We start from the raw sequence: 13,409 nt of genomic DNA on the forward strand, positions 1-13,409 counted from the left end.
GGCCATTGTGACTCTCAGAACGCTAAGCGATCAGAGACCAGAAAAGGGATTCCATGGCATCTCCTCAGGGGTGTACAAAAGCATGGAGAAATAACAACAGCAAGGGGCTCCACCCTTCCAATTCTTTATTTGTGCTTCTAACTCTGGCGGGTGGTCATGGGGACGGCCAAGAACAATCACTTCACACTGAAACTTCCTCTCCTAGACAAACTGAAGACACCCAAAAACTACGCACAGCCTGAGGTTCTGCGTCACACCTTTGAGACTCTGTCCAACCTTCACAGACTGCTGCCAAACCATCTGATGGAGACACTTTATTCCTACAAGAGGGAAGAGGACAAACAAAATTGTACGTGGGTAGAGGGTGGTGTGAGCTCTTTTAACAAGCACACACTTTATCTTGGCGCAAACTTCTTCTTTTAGCCACCAGTAAGAACTAGCTTTCTTTTTTTTTTTTAGAGAGAGAGAGAGCTGGGGGAAGGTCAGAGGGAGAGAGAGAGAGAGAGAATCCCAAGCACACTCCCCGCAGAACACAGAACCCCACAGGGGGCTTGATCTCATGACCTTGAGATCATGACCTGAGCTGAAATCAAGAGTTAGATGCTCAACTGACTGAGCCACCCAGGTGTCCCAAGAACTGCCTCTACATGGCGGGTGTGGTCCGTCCTTGAGACCCATGGACCCGTGGATAGCGTGCCCAGCGATGGACTCCACCATCACTCCTTCACATTCCTTTTCTTTCACTGGTCTTTTATGAACGGAGATAGGTCTGTCACTCCTCTTTCGGCAAAGCTTACCTGTGGAATGATGGAAACTGGACTAAGTGGGAAATTACCACTAAATTTACGGGTGTAGATGTGATTTTGAGATGAGTGAGAGAACTTCCAAGTTGAAGGTGGGGCTTTGATGTTTATTCCTTTGCTCTCTTTCCCGCTGCTTCTTCCTCCATTTGTACCACCCCAGAGAGAAGCCGGATATTCCCCCCGAAGATTACAAATGACTTTCCCTTTCTGGAGTTTGGAGTGGCCCTCCAATTCTGGAATTCCATCAGGGCAGTTGATAACTGAACTGATTTGCAGAATTGGGTGGAGCCTGCCTCCTGAATTATTTATGCTTCAGGGAAGGGCAAAGGTAGCTGGTAGCCACTTGTGCCCATGAACTTAGAAAGAAAGTAGGAGCTACCACAGTAATTAAGACACAAGTCAGGGGTAGGAAGGTTTGATGGCAAATTTGTCCATTTGTATTCTGGTTAGTCCCTGGTCCCTGAATGCACAGTATTATGATTTGACCCCAACATCCAGATTACACTAACAATTACATAAAAATAGTTAAGGAAAATATAAGGAAACTACTACAAGTGATACATGTCATAGGCAATTTACAAGATGAAATGCAAGTTATCAATAAGCATGAGAGATGTTCAAACACTCTGGTAATCAAGGAAGCAGAAGATAAATCAAGGTGGCATTTTTTAGGCCATCATACTGGTCAAATCTTGAAAGATCAATAATGATGAACATGTGGGGAAATTAATACCCTCCCAATCATTATTAGCATGCTTACTGATTCAGGCTTTTTTGAAGATAATTTGAAAGTTTTTGTCAAAATTAAAATGTATGTTACTGGCTTCTTTTTTTAAAAATTTTTTATTGTTATGTTAATCATGATTCAGGCTTTTTGAAGATAATTTGAAAGTCTTTGTCAAAATTAAAATGTATGTTACTGGCTTCTTTTTTTTAATTTTTTATTGTTATGTTAATCACCATACATTACATCATTAGTTCTTGATGTTGTTACTGGCTTCTTAAATGAGTTGAACTGGGCAGAGTAAGTAGAAACTAATTTTCTTTTTACTCACAACTTCCTCTTTGGCCCATTCTGTTGTTCTTTGCTCATCAGCTTTGGGTGAAACTACAAGCAGATCTCAGAGCTTTCCTGGTCGTATTTATTCAGATAACAAAATGTCCACTCTAATGCCCACATTCTAAACCCTCAACCAGAGTAAAGACCTCTCTGCTCCCCATCGCTCTGGCGTGACATAGACTCAGAGACTGGGAGTTGGCCTGCGATGTGGTGGGGCTTTTTTTTTTTTTTATCATTCCATCCCCGCTCACTGGCTGCTGTTGGGTTGACAAGGGTGAGGCTGGGAAGAACTGAAAAGACTTCCTTGATGTGAAATATCAGATTGTCACCTGTCATTCGTGCCTTCTAGGGGTGACAGCTTTCCAAAGCTGGCCTCTTCTTTCCCGGGCGTCTGGTGGGTTCCCTTGCTGGAGATCTCTCATTCACTCAGCCTCCTGCTGACATTTCCCCTCCTCCATCCCCACCCCTGGCCCAGCTTCTGTAGGCTGTGCTCCCAACGTGTTTCAGTGGAGACTGCCTCATTGGGTGACAGAAGCCCTCTTGAGAGCCTATTCAAGATGACTCAAAACTAATCCATTTCCAGGGGCTTCGCATATAACATGTAGAAAACTTGACCCCCTGTCCTTCATACCTTCACCCAGCTGGTGAAAATACAAGTGACTCCCAACACTGACCTTGTGTCTCTGTGGCCACAGGCAGCTGTGGTCCTAACCAATTATCTTATACTTTCTGAGGTATTAGGGCTGAGCTATGTCCCCCAAAATGATACGTTGAAGTCTTAACCCCCCAGTATCCCAAGATGTGAACTTATTTGGAAATAGGGTCTTGAGAGAGGTGCAGATGTAATTAAGAGGAGGTCAACTGGAGTGGGGTGGGTTCCTAAACCAATATGACTCCCCTTATAAGAAGACAGAGACACAGAGGGAGGAGATGGCCGTATGACAACAAACGCAAGGATTGGACTGATGCATCTGTAAGTCAGGATAACACCAGGGATTGCCAGCAAATATTAAAACCTAGGAAGAGGTAAGGAAGAAACCTTTCCCCTAGAGGTTTCAGAGGGATCACAGCCCTGATGACACCTTGGTTTCGGACTTCCAGCCTCCCGAACTGGGAGATAATACATTTTTTGTTTTAATCCACCCAGACTGTGGCTCTTTATTATGGCAGTCCTAGGAAATGAATACATCAGGTGTTAGGGGACACAGCCCAGTTCCTCAGGTAGTTCTCTTATTTATTTACTTATTATTTTTTTTAATTTAAATTCAAATTAGTTAACATATAGTGTAGTATTGGTTTCAGGAGTAGAATTTAGTGAATCATCACTTACATATAAAACCCAGAGCTCAACACAAGTGCCTTCTTTAATGCCTAGCCCCATCTAGCCCACCCCCCCTCCTCCAGCAACCCTCAGTTTGTTCTCTTAACTATAGTCTCCTATAGTTAGAGAGCCTCCCTCTCTGATTTTTTTATTTTTTAAGATTTTATTTATTTTATAGAGAGAGATTGAGAGTAAGCAAGCAAGTGGAGGGGCTGAGGGGGAGGGACAGGGACAAGCAGACTCCACGCTGAGCAGGGAGCCTGACACGGGGCTTGATCCCAAGATCGTGACCTGAACTGAAATCACGAGTCGGGTGCTCAACTGACTGAGCCACCCAGGTGCCCCTCCCTCTCTGTTTTTATCTTATTTTATTTTTCCTTCCCTTCCCCTATGTTCATCTGTCTTGTTTCTTAAATTCCACATAAGAGTGAAACCATATATTTGTCTTTCTCTGACTGACTTATTTCGCTTAGCATTATACCCTCTAGTTCCATCCACGTCATCGCTAATGGTAAGATTTCATTCTTTTTCCATTGTAAATATATGCCACATCTTTATCCATTGTTGATAGTGCTGCTATAAACATTGGGGTGCAGGTGCCCCTTCAAATCAGCACTTTTGTGGGCGCCTGGGTGGCTCAGTTGGTTAAGCGACTGCCTTCGGCTCAGGTCAGGATCCTGGAGTCCTGGGATCAAGTCCCGCATAGGGCTCCCTGCTCAGCAGGGAGTCTGCTTCTCCCTCTGACCCTCCCTCCTCTCATGTGCTCTCTCTCTCAAATAAATAAATAAAATCTTTAAAAAAAAACACAAACAAATCAGCACTTTTGTATCCTTTGGGTAAATACCTAGTAGTGCAATTGCTGGGCTGTAGAGTAGTTCTGTTTGTAACTTTTTGAGGAACCTCCATACTGTTCTCCAGAGTGGCTGCACCAGTTTGCATCCCCACAAACTGTGCAAGAGCGTTCCCCTTTCTCCACATTCTCGCCAACACCTGTTGTTTCTTGTGTTGTTGATTTTTACCTATTCTGACTGATGTGAGGTGATATCTCACGGTAGTTTTGATTTGGATTTCCCTGATGCCGAGTGCTGTTGAGCTTTTTTTCATGTGCCTGTCGGTCATTTGGATGTCTTCTTTGGAGACATATTTGTTCATGTCTTCTGCCCATTTCTTGACTGGACTTTTTGTTTTTTTAGGTGTTGATTTTGATGAATTCTTTGTAGATTCTGCTTACTAGCGCTTTATCTGACATGTCATTTGCAAATATCTTTTCCCATTCGATAGGCTGCCTTTTAGTTTTACTGATTGTTTCCTTCACTGTACAAAAGCTTTTTATCCCAGTAGTTCATTTTTGCTTTTGTTTCCCTTGCTTCCAGCGATGTGTCTAGCAAGAAGTTGCTGTGGTCAAGGTCAAAGAGGTTGCTGTCTGTTTTTCACCTCTAGTAGTATCAAAATGGGTTCCTGTCTTACATTTAGATCTTTCATCCATTTTGAGTTTATTTTTGTGTATGGTGTAAGAAAGTGGTCCAGTTTCATTCTGCATGTTGCCATCCAGTTTTCCCAACACCATTTGTTGAAGAGACTGTCTTTTTCCATTGGATAGTCTTTCCTGCTTTGTCGAAGATTAGTTGACCATAGAGTTGTGGATCCCAGGTAGTTCTCTTAAAATACCTTCAGTTGCCAGGGGGAGGAGAGATGCTACAGTGCACAGCATTTCAAAAACTCGGCCTAAAGAAATCTCCACATGCCTTAAAGAATGTTTAGCTTTCTCTTGTTTGTTTGTTTTTTTAAAAAGATTTTATTTATTTGTCAGAGAGAGTGCGCGCACACAAGCAGGGGGAGCGGCAAGCAGGGGGAAAAGCAGGCTCCCGCTGAGCAAGGAGCCTGATGTGAGGTTCGATCCCAGGACCCTGGGACCATGACCAGAGCTGAAGGCAGACACTTAACCTACTGAGCCACCCAGGTGTCCCATGTTTAGCTTTTTCTTGTACACATAGGTATGTTGTGCATAGGTGGGTAACAGCCACCTACCAGATTTTTCTGACTGTGTGGCCTTAGGACAAAACTGAGACAACAGAAAAACTCACATTTTAACATCCCATTACATACTCATGCTTTTTGACTTAGCAATTCCCCTTCTAGTTAGTGTCTTAGAGAAATTCTTGCACCAGTGCACACAGATGCAGGAAGGAGTGTGTGCGCTGAAGCATTGTTTATCATGATGACAAATTGTAAACAGCCTCATGTCATTCAATAGCAGAACGATTAAATAAACGGATACATCCGTATTGTGGAATACTATTAAAAAGGAAGCTGATGTTAAAATATTTATAAAATGCCCTGTAGAATATTAAAAAATACGCTGCAAAATAAGAAACACCGGTTCCATTTATACCAAAAGAAGACTGTATACCTCTACATATAGACATGTATGTACATGCAGAGGGAAGAGTTCTGGAAGGAGACACATCACATTCAGGCCAGTGGCTACCTCTAGAGAAAGAGGAATGAAGATGTTCCCTTTAACTATGTATACTACTTTAAGTTGTCTGATTTTATTTATTCCAATGGAAATCTTTTCATGTATTTTTGTAATGAAAATGCAATTTTACCATTGAAAATGCATTCAGTGTTTATGTGAGGTTGGAGAAGCGGGTTTTGATTTTCTAGTGATAGTCTAGTTATATGTTGATTTCAATTTTGTTCCCTTAGCCTCCCAATGTAGACACTGATAGGTATTGATACCCCTCTAGCCACTGGTAGTGTTCCTGCCAGATAAAACCTCTGCTCATGATCACTGAGGTCCCTCTGTTTCAGAGGGGTTGGGCTGCAGGGTCTCTTCACTGGTTGGAAGTCAGTTGAAAGTGCATGACGTAGCTGACATGAATGGCATTCGGAGGAAGAAATGTTTCCTCAGAGTCCTGGGTCTGAGGCAGAATCCAGTCATTGAGGGGACATTAGCCTCTGAGACCCTGAATTCTTCACTGAAAGGCTGCTTCATTTCCAGAATGCCATTTCCAGTGAAGGCTTGAAGGTACATATGCAAGAGATTACCCTATTTCTCACACTTTCATCTGTCAGATTATGAATTCAATAATGGATGCCAATGGCTCACTGCTACATGTCTAAAGCCTTCCATCTAGCTGAAATTTCACCTTACCTTAAAAATGGGTTTTATTTCTTCTCGTGCCACCCCCATCTGCACCTGCAGGGAAGCTTTACTTGCATTAAACTATATTTGTTACCCAGAGCCATCAGAAGAAGAAAGAAAAAAAAAAAGAACTGAAGATTTGTAGTTAGAAACACAGGGTCTTTTTTTCTGGATTTTAAATAATAGGAACTTAAATCATACAAACAACATAAGATGAGGAATGAGGATCCATTATACTATATGCACTTGGACCTACCGTGCCCACATAACTGTCCCCCAAACATCACAAGCCTCTGTGAGTGACCTTCTTCCTCCTACCCCACCTACATCCCAGCACAGCAGGGTAAGGAGCTATCCTGAGATCACGTTAGGATTGGTTTGATGATGTTTAATACATTCTCCAAACCAGTCCTTTCAACGACTGGCACCAAACCAAAAAGTAGGACATGGGAGGAAGTTTAAAGCTTTTGTATGTTGTTTTTAATGCTTAAGAAGATGCCTCTCTTGGCTAATTCCCTGCTCGCCCACTCCAGATACTTTGGGAGGTTGCATAATTGAAAAGTTTTATTTATTTAAGTAATCTCTACACCCAGCGTGGGGCTCAAATTTACGACCCCGCGATCAAGAGTCACGTACGTGCTCTTCTGACTGAGCCACCCAGGTGCCTCTCCTTCCAATAATGTCTTGAGGCATCCTTATAATTTTTGTACTTTCTTTCAAAACCAGGAAACTTGCTTATAATTTCAAAGAAGGCCAGCAATAAGAGCTAGTTAAATATTGAAAGTGAGTTCTGAGTTTTTATCTCATTTTGGTGTGCAGTACTAAATACTGGAGGATAAGATAATTTGTAATATTTATGAAATACTAGTCTCTCTAATTTATTCCTGTTTACTTACATAAAGGATTTGAAGCAGTTTACAATTCCAAAGTATGTATATACAACAAGACAATAAAAAACAATTCATTTGAGGCAAAAAAATATATATATATTTTAGCTGGATGTCATCGAATACCTGAATTGGGTAATTAATTCGGTTTAATATTATATTAACTTTAGCTGTGACCTCTGACAACCAAAGCAAACCATATGCTATTCCCATCGTTCCAGTGCCTGGGAGAGCTTCTGGATGCCCCACTGCGGGATCCTGAGCTAATAAACTGCCTCTAAGAGCAGTATGTGGAAGCTGTTTGGGCCAGGCCTGAGACCTCCGGGAAGAAGCCCCGGATTCCAGCCCTGTTTTTGACTCACTTGGAAGGATTTTCAGGCCTCTAAGGAGCAATCTATTAATCATTACATCATTTCATCAGATTGCCAAGCTATGGCCCCTTGGGCCAGTTCTTGGTTCTTTGGGGTCTGTGCCAATTACCTCGTCTGGGAGGGACCATCAGTGGTTCAGTCTGAGAAACAAGGGAGGCTGGATGAGTTCTGATCCAATTCCTATGCAGGGTCATCCTGAATCACTGGGGCTCAGCTCCTCTTCCTGCATTAGGTTGATGGCAGTGTCTTAGTTTCTCATACACCCATGTGGATTGCAGAGCCACGCACAGAGCAGCCTGCACACTGGCTTTTGATTCTCAAATTATTGCCAGTTGGCAAAGAGAGAAGCTTACACCACAGTGTAAGACAGTCATGTCACTAAATCCACGATGTAGTTTTACTGACTCCCTTTCCTTCCCTCCCTCCGCCCCTCTCTTCCTTCCTTTTGGTAGCAGGACTGTTTTGTTGAAGGATGCAGTGTATTGAATTACATTCTGACCCAAGCTCTTTGTCCCATTGAGATGAGCCACTTGGTTTGGGGCCAAACGAGGTCAACGTGAAGCAGTGCATGTGATGTAAATGCAGAGTGTGGTTAACATCTCCGAAGATAAAAATAATCGTGCATTCAATTGCCATTAATTTGAGAAACAGGCACGGATTGCTTAAATAGACTTCAGTATTCATGGTGCTGCCAGCACATTGGTTTGTAGGTTCATTCACTCATTCATTTGCTGTGCATCTATCAGATGTCCAGGACCAGGCTAGTGTCTCAGTGTTGCTCAGTAATATTTTTGCAGAGAAGGGATGGCAGAGCTCAATAGCAATTATGTAGTGGCATAAATATTCTTTCTCAAGTGAGTGCCATGTTACTCTTGCTGTGCAAAGATGAAAAGGCACATGCCGAATTGCATTAATGTTTCTTCTATTACCAGGTCAGAATTCTGAATTCTCTGGCTTAGAAAGGATCTTAGCAAGACATGAGTTTCCAAAAGAGATTAATATGACCCCAAAGCCAAGTAGCATGCCCCTGTGGAAAAGAAAATCCATCAATAATGCAAATCACGGGTGGAAGAAATGCCTCTTGTGGAATAAAAACATGGAGGAACCTCCGATGTCAACCATACTTGTCAGGTAGGTGTCTGATTTTTGTCTGCCGCCAACATATTTAGAGATATCCAGGATGACCACAAACTCTCTTTATGACAGCTAAAAAATGATTTAATGTGGTCTTTGAGATACATGGGAAGCCTGAAAACAAGGATGGCTATGTATTAAAGTACATAAGCCCCATTTTCACACACCAAAGTGTCTGGAGGAGCCCTCACTGAGAGAAAACTCGGGGAGAGAGGAGCAGGTGTGTGGGTCCCCCAGGAGCCATTGCCTTGCAAGCTGGTGAGCAGAGATCTAGCAGGGCTGCAACGGGATTCTTGGAGAGGGAGCCAACCACTGAACTGTAGCTCTTTTACACTGCATGAGTCAGGAAACACCAGCTCACCCCCAGCATGACCAGCAGCCTAGGGTCTAACAGCATAAACAGTAGAAATTTGGCTTGATCTGTAGTCTGCCAGATTTTACGTGGACAGAAATGGGAGCCATTTCAGGGTCTTAATGAGTGGGGTGATGCAATCTGATCTGAACCCTCCCTGGCCTGTAGGGGGGCAAGGGTGGACTCAGGAGAGGGGTGGTGGGCCTCAGACTAGGTGGTAACAGTGGGGATGCGGAATTGCCTGGATTCTGACACCTGAAGTTGTAAGCTTTGGGAGTGCCTGGGTGGCTCAGCTGGTTAAGCGTCTGACTCTTGACTTTGGCTGGGGTCATGATCTCAGGGCCCTGGGATTGAGCCCCGTGTCTGGCTCCGTGCTGGCTGTGGAGCCTGCTTGGGATTCGCGCATCCTCTCCCTCTGCCCCTCGCGCATCCTCTCCCTCTCCCCCCTCCCCCCTCACGCACTCTCTCTCCAAAAAAAAAAAAAAGCAAGTTATAAGCTTTGGTTCCTTGGCAAATTATCTTTGTTGGTCTGCTTCCTTCCCTAATTATGCCAGACGGATGATGTCTCCATATTGTTTCTTTAGTATTGCCGCATGTTGCTGTAAAATACCTAATAAAGAATTTCTACTCAGTACTTAGTAGGTATTCTAAAAATGTTGCCAAGCTGACAGGAGAAATATATAATTTGCTATAAAGAGAGAGTTCTCTCTGCTTTGAAAGTAGCAGACACAGGGAGAGACTTCCAGCTCATGAATTTGCCTGTACGGGATGCTCCCACTGGGACCATTGTTCTATGGAAGTAATGTCCTTGTCTACTTTTCCCCCCCCCGTGTCCTCAGTGGCATAACTTGACAATTTGACTTAAAAGTCCATATTTGAAGAAGGCAAAGATATGTTATAAAAGAATTAGAATGGTGGTATTTTCTTCTTGGACAATACAAGGCCCTAAATTTGCATCCAGATTAAGGGTGTAAGTTATTTTAAGTGATGATTCCTGATTACTTGAGTTAAAATTATTTGACCATACTCTGGAGGCCTATTAAAAAAAAAAAAGAAAAAACAATTTCACAATCATGGAAAGTTTGTATACCTCAATTTCAGGCCATAATGTCTTGACATGAACTAATATATTTTAATTTACATTTTAGTTTGTGTGGTTTCTGAAATAGCTCAATTGTTAGAACATAAGAAATGATCTATTTATTCACATTTTCTTCTATGAACATTCATTTGCTTTCCTTAAAAGCTAGGACAGGTAAAAGCAGGCATCCTGTACTTGCGCTTATTGTCAGGGGAAAATAATTCAGTATTTTGTTGGTTATTGGTTTTTGCAGGTTACTTTTATCAGTTTGAAGAAGTTCATGACTGGCTGGTTTGCTTAGTTTTTATCATAATGGATACTGAATTTTGTCAAATGCTTTCTCTGTATGTATCCATCAAGTTGATCATATTTATCTTTTCTATTAATATGGTGAATTGTATTATTTTTAAAAATATTTTTATCGTGGTAGAATGTACATAACATAAAATTTCCTATTTTTCCCATTTTTTTAAGTGTAAATTTGGGGGCATTAAGTACATGCACATTGCTGTGTATACCATCATCACCATCCATCTCCAGAAAGTTTTCATCTTCCCAGACTGAAACTCTGTCCCCATTGAACACTAACTCCCTCTCCCCTCATCTCTCCAGCACCTGGCAAACACTGTTTTACTTTCTGTCTCTATGGATTTGCCTAATTTAGACACCTCAAATAAGTGAAATCATACAGTATTTGTCCTCTGGTGTCTGGCTTATTTCACTGGGCAAGTTTTCAAGGTTCATCCATATTGTAGCCTGTGTCAGGAATTCTTTCCTTCTAAAGGCTGAATAACATTCCATTGTCTGTATATAACACATTTTGTTTTATCCATACAAAAATTCCCCACCATTTACTGAAAAGATCATCCCTTCCCTATTGAATGGTCTTGGCACCCTTGTCAAATCATTTGATCATTAAAAACAACAACAACATTTGATCACATATGCAAAGGTTTATTCTGAGTTCTCTATTCTATTCCATTGTTTATAAGTCTGCCCTTATGTCATACCACACATTGTGTGTGTGGATATATATACAATTATGTATTATTATTACATATTAAAGGTCTAATATTTGGCATGTAAATGTTTATGATTGTTATATCTTCTTGCTGTATTGACCCTTTTACCATTATATTATGTCTTTATCTCTTGTAAGAGTTTTTTATTCTTCTTTGAAATTAGTAAAGCCGTCCCTGTTCTCCTTTGCTTACTATTTGCGAGGAATATTTTTTTTCATCCTTTCATTTCTAACCCATGAATGTCCCTAAATCTAAAGTGAGACTCTTGTAGGCAGTGTATAATTGAATCCTGACTGGTTTTATTATCCATTCTATCAGTCTATGGTTTTTGGAGAGTTTAATCCATTTACATTTGAAGTAATTACTAATAAGGAAACACTTACTTTTGCCATGTTGTTTTCTGTATGTTTTACCTATTTTTTCATCCCTCGTTTCCTCCATTACTGCTTCCCTTTGTCCTTAGTTGATTTCTTGTACTGACGCATTTTGATTCTCTTTTCATTTCTTTCTGTGTATCTTCTATGGGTATTTTTTTGTGTGTGTGGTTACCATGGGGATTACATAATAACATCCTAAAGTTATAACAATCTATACTATAGATTATTAACTATATCTTATATGTAGTTACAACACTCTATAACAATATATCTTTAATTGTTACAAACTTAACTTCAGTTGCTGCTCTGTCCCTCCACTTACATTATTGATGTCACATATTACTTTTATATATTGCATACCCATTAACATAGATATACAATTACATCTTAGGCATTTGCCTTCTAAATCCTATAGAAAATAAAAAGCAGAGAGGCAAACCAAAATTATGAAAACACTATTTTTATATTTGTGCATATATTTACCTTTACTGGAGAACTTTATATTTTCATGCGGCTTTGAGTTACTATCTAGCATCCTTTCATTTCAGTTTGGACACCATTTAATATTTCTGGTGGGGGCAGATCTAGTGGTAATGAACGTCCCCAGTTTTCGTCTAGGAATGTCTTAAATTTCTTCCTCATCTTTGAAGATGTAGAGTTTGCCACATGTAGAGTTATCAGTTGACAACTGTTTTTTTTTCCTTTCAGCATTTTAAATATGTCATTCTAACTGCCTTCTGGACTGCAAGGGTTCTGGTGAGAAATCTGCTAATCTTATCGGAGATCATTTTATGTGATGAGTGGCTTTTCTCTTGCTGCTTTCAAGATTCACTCTTTGTCTTTGACAGGTCTGATTATAACGTGTCTCACTGTAGGTCTCTTTGTGTTTATCCTACTTAAAGTTCATCGAACTTCTTGGATTTGTATATTCATATCTTCCCTCAAATTTAGCCCTTCTTTTTTTCAAATAATCACCCTGTCCCTTTCTCTCCTCCTCTCTCACCTCACTCCCCTCCTTCTCTGTCTAGGACTCCCATTGTACGTACACTGGGGTTGGCTTGATGGAGTCTGTCCCGTACGTCTTTTAGGCTCATTCACCTTTCTTCATTCTATCTTCTTTTTGCTCCTCGAACTTGATCATTTCAAATGACTTCTCTTTAAGTTTGCTGATTTTTTTTCTACTTGTTTGAGTCTGCTGTTGAACCCCTCTAGTGAATTTTTCCGTTCAGTTATTATAATTTTCAGCCCCAGGATTTGTTTGGTTTAAAAAAATAATAATGTGCACCTCTTTGTCGATACTCTTTATTTTCTTCACATACTGCTTTCCTGATATCCTTTAGTTCTTTGGCCATGTTTTGTCTTTAGCTCTTTTGAGGTATTAGACATTTGTTTTAAAGTCCTTGTCTAGTAAATCTGACTTGCTATGTCTTTCTGTTTCTTTGCAGTCCTTATGACCCTTTGTTGAAAACTGAGCACTTTTGCAAAAACGAGCCTCTCTTACACTGATGCGTAAGACCCTCTCTCACTGTGTCTTCAGATCAGCCCAGGACTTCTCAGATCTTTTCTGGGTATGCTTCCTGTCTAGGCCTGTATGTTTCTTTTTAATTTTCCCTCAGCTGCTTTTAAATGTCTTAGTTTCCTGAAGAGTCTCCACCTTCTTCTCAGGGCCTTAAGTGCTCTATTGGATTCCTGTTTTGTGATCTCCTTCCTGGCACCCGAGAGGCTGTAGTCAGCCTGTACCTTTCAAGTGTTTGTGTGTCACTGCCTCTTGGGGTTTCTTGTCTCACATCCAAACTATGCTAGCATCTCCCTCCTGAACTGTGAGTCAGGCAAGACAGCAACCAGTCCCTCAG

At 41.1% G+C, this 13,409-nt stretch overlaps 1 protein-coding gene across 4 annotated transcripts in view; it reads left to right on the top strand.

The window, feature by feature from the left end:
• The first annotated feature begins 48 nt into the window (after positions 1-48).
• Positions 49-13,409, top strand: part of C7H6orf201 (chromosome 7 C6orf201 homolog) — a 29,548-nt gene continuing 16,187 nt past the window's right edge. For all 4 annotated transcript variants that reach the window (XM_027603317.1, XM_027603319.1, XM_027603316.1 and 1 more), the window contains exons 1-2: positions 49-349; positions 8,523-8,721. In XM_027603317.1, coding sequence (XP_027459118.1) covers positions 157-349; positions 8,523-8,721 — 392 coding nt within the window. In that variant the 5' untranslated portion in view covers positions 49-156. The remainder of the gene's footprint in view (positions 350-8,522; positions 8,722-13,409) is intronic.

This window comes from Zalophus californianus, chromosome 7 (assembly GCF_009762305.2).
Source record: "Zalophus californianus isolate mZalCal1 chromosome 7, mZalCal1.pri.v2, whole genome shotgun sequence".
NCBI lineage: Eukaryota > Metazoa > Chordata > Mammalia > Carnivora > Otariidae > Zalophus > Zalophus californianus.